The sequence below is a fragment of the Macadamia integrifolia genome, chromosome 13 (genome assembly GCF_013358625.1).
Source record: "Macadamia integrifolia cultivar HAES 741 chromosome 13, SCU_Mint_v3, whole genome shotgun sequence".
Lineage (NCBI taxonomy): Eukaryota > Viridiplantae > Streptophyta > Magnoliopsida > Proteales > Proteaceae > Macadamia > Macadamia integrifolia.
Window position 1 is genome coordinate 28,308,912 of NC_056569.1, and position 13,286 is coordinate 28,322,197.

Consider the following 13,286-nt stretch of genomic DNA (forward strand, 5'->3'; position numbering starts at 1 on the left):
AGAGGCTGGTATTACTTTGCTCTCCTATGCCTCCGTTCCTCAAGATTACTGGGACAATGCCTTTGTGGATGCTGTCTTCCTTATAAATAAAATGCCCTCATCTGTCATTGGGAACATATCCCCTTACCAGTTGGTCACCCATAATCCCCTTGACTACTCATTTCTTAAAGTGTTTGGTTGCCTCTGTTTTCCATCGTTACATCCCTATAATCATCACAAGGTTGACTCTCGGTCTGCCCCTTGTGTCTTTCCTGACTACAATCCTTCTCACGAGGCTCACCAAACATGGTTAGCTTGAATGTCTTTAATTGTAAAACTTTTTTCATGTGACTATCTTGGCAAGTTGGATTTTAATGCAGCATTATATCGTATTTGGTGGGAAGTAAATAAAAGAAGATGGACATCCACATAGTGGACTTTAGAGTAAATTCGGGACACTATCACTTTTGAGGTGAGAAATAAAATTCTTTATAATTGTATTGGTTGCCCTAACGCAAACAGAAATAGATAATTGGCTTCATCTTGGGACCTCCCCTCCCCTCCCCTTTCCTTTTTGTTGTATCATCAATTTGGATATGCCTTGTTTCTGCCCATGCCTGTTCCTCTCCTAGGGCTGGCTTGATCAGTTCCTCGCTTGTTGAGTTGGCTTTTGACGAGTAGGTCCTTTGTTGCCCTTGCTTAGCCGATTTATTTTTGCCTGTTGTATCTTGTTTTTCGTTTACTTTTTAATATATTTTTCATTAAACAAATTACCCTCCCCTTGATGAGAGGGGTTGTGGGTTCTTGCACACAAAAAAGAAGTTTTCTATCTTTTTTTCTTTTTCTAACCAGCAAGAAAATGTTCCCCGTTTAGATCTATTACTCTAGCAGTTGTGGCGTTTTCTGGAAGCATTATCAACGATTGGTCCCTAAACCTCGAGTGGTTTACCTTTTACAACCTTGAATTCCACTCAAATCTCTATTTATTTATTTAAGAATTGGACTCAATCTAGTACCATATCTATGCAGCAAATTGATCTCATTGTCTCTTCCCGCGAGGACTTGTATTTAATAATCCTACTCGGAGTTGGAAGAAGCAGAGAATGTGCATGCGTGCGTGCTTGGGAGAGAGAGGAGAGAGGAGAGAGGAGAGAGGAGAGAGGAGAGAGGAGAGAGATTCGGGATTTGGAAAGATTAATCCAAATATCAAAATGGCAGAAGATTCTACGCAAAAAGGGTAGACTTCTGAGCATGTCAAGTCATGGCTTTTAAATTGGACAAATTAAATAAGCAAAGAACAGCTGCGGCTTTATCCTTTTTTCTCTTCCTGTTTTCTTTATGGTGTTGTTGCTTCTGTTTTTTCACTCTTTTACTTCTTCCCCGATGATACTGTACAGAAAAAGGAGAGGGAAGAAGAGATTCGTATGCAGTTTCCGGGAGGTTTTTTATTTCGACACGCTACTAAGATTTCTCACCCATAGATCATTTACCCGGATAGGATACATAATGATTCACAAAGAAAATAAAGCTAAAAGTAACACAACCATATTTGGAATTTGGGAAGTGCAAACACTCATGACATATCAACATACAAACATTTAGAGGAAGAGGTTGATTTAAAAGTCCCTGTGCAGTGTGTCTTAAATCTTAAAGTCTTTTCCCTTGTTCATTATTTATTATTCTTCTTCCTCTTCTTCTTCTTCAATTCCTTTTTCCCCCACATCTACCCTTTTCTCTTATGCAGGGAGGCAAGGGATATGTAAAATCTTATTCAACTCCTGATTTCCACATCTGGGGCCTGAAATATTCCATCCGCTTGTGAACTGAAATATTCTACTTGTTTTTAATGCGTTGTACAAAGATGCTCTCTCAAGCCCCCCCCCCCCCCCCACGCCACCCCAACTTTCTTTAATTTATTTTATTTTTTGTGTATTGATGTGAAGGAACGAGCGGAAGGAAGCAAGTAGAAGATGGTCCTTTTGCCTTCTCGATTGTGGACCTCGTGGTGCTAGTGCCGATCCTGCTGGCATGGCCGCATGGATATTCTAGTCCTTCCTATTAGGGTTTAATGCTCCTAGCCTCTTATTAAAAAAACAAAAAGAAAAATGTTCCTCTTAAACCCCACCCCACCTCTCCCCATTCCCCCCTAACGCACATGTACGTAAGGAACACTGATCTGGCCTCTCATACGTGAAGGCCAGGGTTAGAAATTCTCTTTATATTTTAATTGATCATTTAAAGGAGAGGAAAAATGGTTTGGAATCTCTGGTCTGAGGGAGGGATTGCTTGTCCGATTGCTAACAGTTCTTTTTTTTTCCCTTCCTGTACTGCCAACAAGAGAGGTCCTCTGCTTACCCGAGAGAGGCTATCAATGAAAGATGCCACAAAAAGACAAAGAGGGATGGTGGGTAGATGGGGAGTACTGTTTGTGATACCCGGCGGGGAAAAGGGAACGGAGGGTGGAACTGTGTAGTCTCTATTCAACATTTATGGCTTTGCGTGTGTGAGTAGGCTCTGTGGAATTGATGCTTGGTTGAGTAAGAAGGGATATGAGAGTGGTTGTAGGGTCGGAAAACCTCCACACACAACCCATGACTTCATGAGGTCCTCCCTCCCTCCCTCCCTCCCTCAGATCCCCCTGAGCCCTCACTGAGTAGTGAGTACAGTCAGAGAAGAGAAGGGCCGGCGGTATTTTTTATTTTTTTCTTTTACTCCACTGCCGACTGCCGTTGTGACTACCCTACTTGGAGACTGGAACCTTTTTAAGGAGGATATGACAAAAACAAACTGTTTCTTTCTATTATTGTTTATTATTAGTTATTATGTTTTCTCCTCTTTAATAGATATATTTACTCACTCTTCCTTTCTTCTATAACTCATCCCTGCACTGCACTGCACTAGTGCAGCAACATCTCCCTAACACGCACACGCAGAGGGGGCACACACACACACATAGCGCATTTCATCATTCGTGTCACACTACTGTCACTATTAGTGTTATTACAAGGAGATCAGAGAAAGAAAAAGGACTCGACAAGCAAAGAGAATCGGATCTTTCCAAGTCTAGTGTTAGAATCTTTATGCAAATACTAGAGAGAAAGCATGCAATTATATCAATGTGAATATATATATATATATATATATGGTACTTTGAGTCACTCACTCTAAATTCTCATGTCTTCAGTAATCTTGGACATACACACTGCGACACTGAGAGTTTGAGACATATGCACATACATACATAAGCAGAAAGGAGATCCGGCGGGCCAACAGATGATACCCACAGGCGCCTGCCTCCCTGAGTTCTGAGTCTAACCTCACGATACCATATGCACGGCACCAGACGTGTAGATCTTAAATAAATAAAAAAAGAAAATATGTACTTAAAAAAAAAAAAAAAGGCCAATTGATAAATCTTCGTCCTATACTCCTTGAACGAAATTAATCAGGATCCATTCTATTAGACCTCTTTCACATTCTGCAAATCTGCGTCCATCCATGGAACCAACTTAATTAGATCATATTAAGGAAGTAAATGAAGATCCAATACTACTCCCAGGCCGATGCAAGTCCAGGAAAAAAAAGGAAAAAGGATAACATGAACATGATTTAAACCCTCTGACGCGAAACTCATGTCATGGCCATCAAAAGTTCAAAATGCCTTTTGAGAGAGAGAGAGAGCACAAAATGGGGAATAAACAGCCACTTATCCCTAATAATCCGGCTATAAGCATTAGCACTGCTGCTATCATTCCTTCACTGTCTTTTTTTGGCAGATGGTGTCCTGTCAAAGAAACTGTATTCTCAGATGTTCTATTAAAGCAAAGAAATGCAAACTTCCCATTCTCTCCACTCCACCTCATGCTTATGCAGGAGGCTCTCTTCGTTTTCCAGTGCGACAAATTCAGAGATCCTGATCAGCTCTCGCAAACACACACACACACACCCCGTCTCCTCTCTCTCTCTCTCTCTCTCTCTCTCGGGTTTCTCAAGCAAACCACTGTCCCTTTTTTTTTTTTTTTTTCCTTCTGACCAAACCAGTGTCGTTCCCATACTCTATTCATATTTCATACTCACACCACCAAATCTCTCTTCTACTATAGCCACTTCTACCGTTCTGCTCTGCTGCTGCTTCGATTACAACCACCACGACCAACACCAAGAATATAACAGCAACAGCAGCAGAGTAGTAGTGAGAGCTAGTGAGATGCCAAGTTCAATGGGTACTTTGTCCCATGAAGAGGAGGAAGAGGACCCAACAGATCCCAACAACCAGAATCAGATTCCTTTAGCATCACACAGCCACTTACCCTCTGGTCCATCTAACCAGAACACGCGGCAACTTTTGATCCGCTGCGCCGAGCTAGTATCACTATCTGATTGGACCGCCGCTCAACGCCTAGTCTCCATCATCTCCTCCAACGCTTCCCCTTACGGCGATTCCACTGAGAGATTGGTGCACCAGTTCGCCAGGGCCCTTTCCTTCCGCCTGAATCGGCGCCCCTTAAGCCACAATTTGTTGATGCTGCCAACAACGGCCACCACCACAGCTGCCTCCATTTCAGTCACCACCGCCACCCCAACTCCTCACCATCATCACCAAACGAGAACCGGAGGTAGTGGTGATTTTTGGGTGCACGGCTGCGCTGGTGGTGATGGTGGTGGTGGTGGTGTTGCTCAAGACTTGGACATGGAATTGGAGTTCAACTGGGAGGCGGTGGAATCGTCATATCTCTACCTCAACCAAATCACGCCCTTCATAAGGTTCAGCCACCTCACCGCCAATCAAGCCATCTTAGAAGCTACAGAAGGCCAAGAATGCATCCACATCCTAGATTTCGACACCATGCAAGGATTACAATGGCCTCCATTAATGCAGGCAATCGCCGAGAGGCACCGCCGTTCATTTTCTTCTACTTCGACTTCTTCGAGGGAGGAGGAGCCATCGTCAAATCCCAGCACCATGGCGCCCACTCCCACACCCATGATCCGAATCACAGGTACCGGCCAAGACTTGAGCATCCTCCGAAGAACCGGTGACCGTCTCCAGAAATTTGCCCATTCCTTGGGCCTCAGATTTCATTTCCGCCCACTGCTCATCGAGGGCCCCACGTCCTCCTCGTATTACTCCCCGTCATCCTCTTGGGTTGCCGCCATGGCTGCCCACCTCCCCTCCGCCGTCCCTCTCATGCCCAACGAGGCCCTCGCTGTCAATTGCGTGCACTTCTTAAACAGGCTTCTCAGGGACGACAACGATAACGACGCCACCCGTCTTATCCTGCGTGCCATCAAAGCCTTGAACCCCAGGGTTGTCACCGTCGCAGAAAGGGAGGCCAGCCACAATCAACCCTTCTTGAAGAGGTTCGTGCAGGCTCTGGACCACTACACTGCCATCTTCGACTCCCTCGAAGCGACGTTGCCCCCCAACAGCCGCGAGAGGCTTACGGTGGAGCAGGTATGGTTCGGGAGGGAGATCCTGGACGTGGTGGCCACGGATGGAGACCAGCGGAGGCAGCGCCACGAGAGGTTCGAAACTTGGGTGGAGTTGCTGACAAGCTCGGGCTTCTCCAGCCTCCCCTTGAGCCCTTACGCCTTGTCGCAGGCTAAGCTCCTCCTCCGCCTCCATTACCCATCTGAAGGCTATCAGCTGCAAATACTGAATGGCTCCTTCTTTCTGGGTTGGCAACATCAACCACTCTTCTCTGTCTCCTCCTGGCACTAAAATAAGGAAAGTGGAGAAGAGGCCAGGAACTTTTTTCATTTTCCCCCTCAATTTCAAGAGTATCTTCCTATTACCCTACTTATTAGATTAGTTGAGTCGGAGGGTCAATGGAAGCACAGCAGCAATACTGATGCATCATCTCCCGCAGTACAATACTCACTGATCGATCGATCGATCACTTTGTTCATATTACAGATTAACAAACACTTTGGTAACTACCGCAAAACAAAGAACTTCTCTTATTTATCGCCGTTCTCCTTGTTCCTAAAACCCTAAACTCTACTACTTCACTAGACAATGCGATTCTTCTTCTTCTTCTTCTTCTCTCAACCTCTAAACTAGCAAGCTATCAAGCATGTATGCATAAAGTCGCATGAATCTGTACGTCTCCTGCTAAATTCTGGTTTTTGCAGCCATTCTTCATTCTCAGCCTATATACCAAACTGGCAACTTTCGCCTCATATACCTCAATACCCCGTGTAGGGCACCTTCCCATGCTTACCAAAAAAACAAAAAATAAAAATAAAAAAGAACTCATGCAGCTTCCCGTGCGATGACTAATTTTTGTGTCTCCTCCTCTTACTGCTACTAATAATGATGATGATGAGTGCTACCTTTTTTGTTTTTCTTTTGATAGTTTACTCTATCTAGTCTAGTGATTCTTGGTTTGGGTTGTGCCTTTTCGTTTCTCTCCCATCTTTTCTCCTCTTGCCGTGTTTATTTTCTTATACAACGTTCATAATTTATACACAGCATATTATCTGGGGCAGAAAATTTTTATCGACAGCCATGCATCTATGGAGTTTCTATGGGTGACCCACTTAGTTGTGCCATGTGATTGTATAACGTGATAATATTGATGATTAGATATTTAGAAAATAGATGGATGCATAATTTATCAAATTTCATATTTAAATTTGGACTCCTAAGACCATGGATTGCATTCACCATGGTCCAATGCCGTCACTTATGAGAAGGGGGGGGGGGGGGGGGGGGGGGGGGAACGGTTGAGAGTGATGGGAATCATATCTCAATCGTCTCATCATTCAACTGCCTTTAAAGGAAAACTTTATCCTTTACATTTATTCATGCATTTTCTTCCTATTATTATTATTACTATATATTATTATTATTTTATAGTAGTAATATATATTACTATATATTATTATTAGTATTATTATTAAAAACAATACATTTTCTAATTAGCCTAAGCATTATCTTGCACCTAGTTGGTGGTCCTAGACATTTTATAACTTAATTTGATCACTTAGTCATCTCCCATTAAGCTTTATCAAAAAGAAACAAAAAGAAAATCTTCCATGAAGCTGATACCATTTTTATAGTACAATGGAACATACTAAAATAGGTGAAAACAGTTACACAAAAAATTAGGAAACTTGATCAAACCTTCCACCCTTCGGCAATACCATCACTAGAAAAGGAAACTAAGAAACCTAACTTCAGAGAACAGGATTATTTCACATTAAATAAATCTGTAACATGGTCGATGCAACGCATCCATCTCCAGCCATCTAGAGCAGGCCAAGTACTCATTGGGACTGACGTCTCAAACCTTGCTGCAGACTTTGCCAGGAAATCTGCAATAGAATTGACTTCTCAAAAACAATGAGTAACTTTCTACATTACAGAGCCAAGAAATATTATACTTGCGCTCCATCTTTGTCTCACGTACTAGGAAATCACCACTTTTAAAAGCAAATTAACCATTGCAACAGAATCACATTCTATCCATAGCTTATGAAAACCTTCGATCTGAGCCAACTCCATACCCATTATCATCGCCCAAAATTCTGCTTCAAAGTTCGTATTCTGACCAATAAACACTACAAGAAAAGTGGTCAATGGTGGCACTTGAGTGGGGGCCTTTGGCGGTGTTTCCTATAAATGCCATTAAATATAAACTTCAACGGCATTTTCTAGCAAAAGCCGTCTTATATAACACAATAGGTGGCATTTTGTATAGACGGCCGCTGTATATTATATACGACGGCATTTATTACTAAATGAAGCCATATATATGAATATTTGGCAGCGTTTATTTCATAATGCCATGGTATATAAGACTATTTGAGGTGTTTAGTAATAAATGCCGTTGTATATATGAGTATTTGGAGGCATTTATTGAAAAATGCTGCAGTATATAATCCTCTTGGCAGCGTTAGGAAATAATGCCGAAGTATATAAGAATATTTGAGGCGTTTAGTAATAAATGCTACTGTATATATGAGTATTTAGGGGCGTTTATTAAAAAATGCTGCAGTATATAATCCTCTTGGCGGCATTTATTTCATAACGCCGTGGTATATAAAAATATTTGAGGCATTTAGTAACAATTGCCGCCATATACATGTGTATTTACTGTACACATAATAACATTGGAGGCATTTCCTACTAAATGTCGTAGTATATAAAAATATTTTGAGGCTTTTGTTAATAAAATGCCCTTATAAATTATAATACAATGAGGAAGGTGAAATCATGTTCGTAGCATTTTTTTTGTTTGCTAACAACGGGTATTCAGGCCTTCGGCCTGACTAGTCCTGCGGGCCCATACTGACCCACAACCGTATAGAATATATAATGTAGTGTTTATGTGTTAACATCATCGAATATCTGTCATTTCCCACGCAAAAATCAAGCCCTATTCCCTTCCTACTCCTCCATTCTTATAACCTCTGCACATTCTTATAGCCCCTGTATCAAATCTTTCTCACCACTCCTTGCCCGCTCTTCCGTTCTCTCTCTCACACTAGTGGACCAAAATTCCCTTATTAAGTTACCATAGAGAAATCATGTCATGGAACAAAAATATTAATTTTTTTGTTTTTCCAATAAAGAAGCAAAAGGTATTATTGATATTCCCTAATTAAAGTTGTGAAGATATCAAAAATTAGCATATGCCCTTAAACCCTCGCTTCTCTCGCTTGTCGCCTAGCCCCATACCATGCATTGTCCTAAGTTATAACCATATCTATAGGAGACCAACATGCTTAAATCGACTTCCCTTGGTCTCTCTCTCTCTCTCTCTCTCTCTCTCTCTCTCAACCCTAGCTAGTTGATCTCCCCTTTTATGATTTGTGATTTGATTTGATGCCCTATTTGTTGTCGGGTATATATATACATTTTTTTTATCGAACCTTGTGCACGAGGCTCCCTCTATTGCAAGGTCTGGGAGGGGCAAGTGTACACAGCTTCCAAGTTTTAACCGTTGAGCCACATGCTCGCCACTCCCCTTTTCTTTATTTATAATAGAAAATAAAAAAGAGTTCAAAATAAGATAGGAAACCCCCTAGTTGTTCCCCCTTACAAGCTTCACCATTCATTTTAAAAGCCAAAAATAATGTGGAACCAACTTGAAGCTCTCAAGAAAATAAAAGAAAATAATTTGACTGAACCATTGGTAGGGATGTCAATCACAAGCCTGCACCAGTTAGATCAATCGAGCCCGACCGTTTGAAGACCAGCTCAGCCTGCACCGATTACTAAATGAGTCGGGCTTAGGCCTGGCCCGTTTATAAATAAGTAGTACACGATGCAAGGGGTAACCCCGATGGGCGCCCAATCGGCCCGGCTCGCTTACAGGCCCAACTCGGCCTGACCATTTATATGTATATTTTGATTCTTTTTTTTTTGATAGAATAGAGTACATATATATATATATATATTATCAATTATTGAATGTAAGTAAATGTAATATCTTTTCCAAATTGTTAATGATTTAATAAAATATATTAAAATATCTTATATCTAAGACAATTAAAGACTGTTTAAGGGCCGTTTAAGATTTATTGGTACATTATCCAGTTCAAAGCCCATAGCCCGATTAGGAGAAGACCGGTTAAAGTCGAGAACCCAACCAAGTCCAACACAAGACTGAATCATTTCTTAAATAGGTAGGTCACGGTCCAAGGGTATAAGTCAGGCCCGGCTAAGTCAGACCGAGACTAGCCCTACGTAACCGATTGACATCTCTAACCACTAGACCACCAGTTCAACTGGAACTCAACTTAAAACATTTAAAATAAAAATAGAGCAAAGCAATTGGAATTAAAACGAATTGAGCCCAGGCCAAGTTAAACCTCTTTATAATAGAACTGGGCAATGTTAGGCCTGGTTCATTTTGGACTTGCAACGCTGGTAACCTTTAATTTTGCATGATACTTTGTTGGTATACGATGTTTTATATTCGGTTGCAGTTTAATACAGGGAATAATGGTGTAGGACCTCCCGCTTGCCCGTTGCGTTTCTACACACTTCTTTGTTTAGGATGAGGCTTTGCACTTTTCCCCCCTGCTCTTTTAAGGGCAAATTGAAACAATATGGGGGCTTTTTAAAATAGACGCCACAGTATGCAACACCATTGGGGGGCGTATCACGCATAATGCCGTTGTAACCTCAATTTTTGGGGGCGTTTTACAATAAATGCCACTATATTTAAGCTAATATAAACACTTTCCTAGCCAAAAACCACTCCCGCCTTACTTTTCACAGCTTCTCTTACGCGCCCAAATTTTTAGGATATGGACTTCTCTCAAAGTCTCTCAAGCTCATGGTTCATGGACACCTGAGAACGGAGTCTCCCGCTGCAATCTCTCTCACTTCCCTAGTTCTCTTCCTTTTCACTCTCTTGCTGCAATCTACTCCCTCATCGCTCTTTGCCCACTCCCCTGCTAAAATTTTTCTTAAAATCTCCAAGTGTCAGGTCTAAAGAAAATCGTTTGAAGGGGAAGGGGTTTCTAGGTTTTTGGATTTTGCACAGGTATTCCTCCTATCTTCTGTTTTTCTACTTATTTACCATAGTAGGTTATCAGCATAGGTTCGATTTTGATACATTATGGATTCCTTTAATAGTTCTTTACTGGTCTATTATTGATCCAATCTGGGTTTTCCTAAATCTTTTTTTCTAAGTAGTTGGAATTTGTCTCTGTTCTCTCTCTCTCAGGCAGCGGACTAACCGGCAAGCCTTTGTAGATCCAAGAAAATAGAGAGACTCTTATAGTCCTCGGGTATGTATAATACATCTTCTCTTTTTGCTTATTTCTGCATATTCTTCTCTCTTTCTATGATTTCCTTCACCTGACTTATGTCATTATCCTGTTGAAAATGTTATGTGTTTAATGCCTTCTTCTTTCCAATCTGGTAAGACAGTTGTTAACCCTAGAAGATATCTTCATTAAAACAAAATATGGAGGAGAAATATGCTGCTCAAGGGAAAGGAGGACTACCATGCAGTGTGCTGGATTAATGGCCAAGAAAAAGAACCAGATATGACCCATTGATAATTTTTTATCTGCACTGTTTGTACTATTTCTATGAATTTTGGAATGCTTTATATCAAAGAGTGAGGACCGTCATAGATCGGCCAGATTGGATTAGTATCAGTCCAGGTTGATCCTACCCTAGTTGCTTCTAGGATCAACAATCTTGCTTTCCTTAAAATTTTGTGAAATGGATTGGCCGATCAAGATTGAAATAAATCAGGGACTTGATATATGAAGCCTTGCTTTATATGATTTGTATCATGTGCTAGCAGATAGAACTATATGCCACATTCCATTCTATCCTTGATGGTTACTTTGTCAGATTTTTGTGATCTCAGATATTGCTTATTATCTTGTACTTGAGAAATTGTTTTTTGTCTGAAGAAATTTGTGCCTATTGATGTTTCAGAATCAGTTCCAAATTAGTGGGGGAAATAAATTTACAGATTCTTGTCAAGGTCTCCATTCAGAGGACCAATGGATTGGCCCTTGATGTATTGCCCTTCTTATTGTATCTGTATTATAAGTGCTTGTATTTTTAATGTTAAACCATCTCTTCATTTGATTTTGTAGTTGATGGGTGTGGAGGTGTTTTTCATACAGCATCCCTCTTTTCTTATGCAACCAAGGATCCACAGGTTCATTCCTTTGACAGCCACTGGAATAGTTTTAACTGCTATTTGCATTTTATAACTTTACTTAGCTATGAATCTTCAGAGTTTTACTTACTTTAATGCTATTTTGTATACTGCAACTAAATAAAGAACTTTTTCCTAGGGTACTCCACTGGACTTCTTCCCCACATCCCTTTTCCCTAGGCTTTGTTCTGCATGATTATATGCTTTTACTCACAGTTAATATTGTTTACTTTGTCTTCTGTATGCATAAAAGTCTGATGTTTATGAACTTTTTGTGTTTCCTTTTTCATTAAAGGGAACTCTTAATGTTCTTGGATCCTGTGCAAAAAATCCATTTGTTAAAAGAGTGGTTGTGAGATCCTCTTTAACTGCAGTTTTATTTAATAGAAAATCTCAGATGCCAGATGTGGTTATTGATGAGACTTGGTTAATTTTCAGATCCAAATAGCTTTGCAATGAGTCTAAGGTGTGTATATTTGTGCAGTCTTGTATAGGCCCTTGAGGTCTTGGAGTTGGCTACATATAATGTCTTACCTTTGCTTTTGATGTTTTCTGTCACAAATTTATTTTTTTTTTCGATAAGTTTTTTATGTTTTTGAACTAAAAATAAAAATTTACCTTGCAAATTACTTATTTACTGGTCCAATATGTCTAATGAGAGTTTTTCCTCTTATAGCTCTGGTATGAACTTTCAAATACCTTGGTTGGGGAAGCTGCCTGGAAATTTGCAAAAGAGAAAGGGATGGACATGGTTACAATAAATCCAGCAATGGTAATAGTCCTCTTTTATAGCCAACCCTTAATACCAATGCTGAAGCAATTTGGAACTTAATAAATGGTATGCTAACCTATCATTGAAGTTCTTTTTTCTCTTCCCCCACCCCCAAATCAAAAGCCTTTTTTTCTCTCTCCTATATCCCTCTCCTCCAATACATCCCAAATAATAATAGGTTATAGGCATGAATGAGAATGTATTATGCGGGTTATCCAAAGCCTCTTGCAAAGTTTAACATAGATAATCCAAGAGTCTCCATTTTGGGGATTTTACAAAGACAGTTCCCTACTTGTTTGGGACTGAAACTTAACCAGTTAGATGGTTGTGGGGTCGTCTATCACATGGAGCCGTTGATGTTTGCCACATGACAAGTTGTAATAGATAAAGACATTGTGATAATCAGTAAAACCAGTATAATTAGCATCTTTGGTTTCTGTAGTATGTCTTTGCAACTATGTTTGCACTCATAGTCTTAGGTGGGTAGCAGAAAGTCTATTATTTGACACTGGAAGTTTCAAACTAATTCCATAACATTTAGTAGAATGTTGCATAGAATCAGATTTGCAACTTTTTTTCAGATAACATGTTTCCTAAAGTGTTTTTTTTTTTTTTATTCAAAAAAGAAAGTTCTCTAGCAACTATATATTTTATATTGAAAAATGTCATTCTTGTGACATTAGTGCCAATGTTTTATTTGCTGCAGGAGCACAAACATTTGCCAATGAAACATATGAATGGGTTAATGTCAAAGATGTTGTTGATGCTCATATTCTAGCATTTGAGACTCCTTCAGCCAATGGAAGATATATAATAGTCGAGAGATTGCTCATTATTCACAGATTGTAAAAGCTTCGTGTGAACATCCAACTTTGCCCCTTCCAGAAAAGTAA

At 40.3% G+C, this 13,286-nt stretch overlaps 1 protein-coding gene and 1 pseudogene across 1 annotated transcript; both read left to right on the forward strand.

Annotated features, from left to right (window-relative positions):
- Positions 1 to 3,189: 3,189 nt before the first annotated feature.
- On the forward strand, positions 3,190 to 6,397 carry LOC122060102 (scarecrow-like protein 18). The gene has a single exon (XM_042623270.1). The coding sequence runs from the start codon at positions 3,809 to 3,811 to the stop codon at positions 5,699 to 5,701; it is 1,893 nt and encodes a 630-aa protein (XP_042479204.1). The 5' UTR covers positions 3,190 to 3,808; the 3' UTR covers positions 5,702 to 6,397.
- Positions 6,398 to 11,531: 5,134 nt separating this feature from the next.
- LOC122059155 lies at positions 11,532 to 13,286 on the forward strand (annotated as a pseudogene).

What these genes read in the sequence shown, in the direction of transcription:
- LOC122060102 (XM_042623270.1), top strand. Translation starts at nt 3,809, where the DNA reads ATGCAAACTTCCCATTCTCTCCACTCCACCTCATGCTTATGCAGGAGG.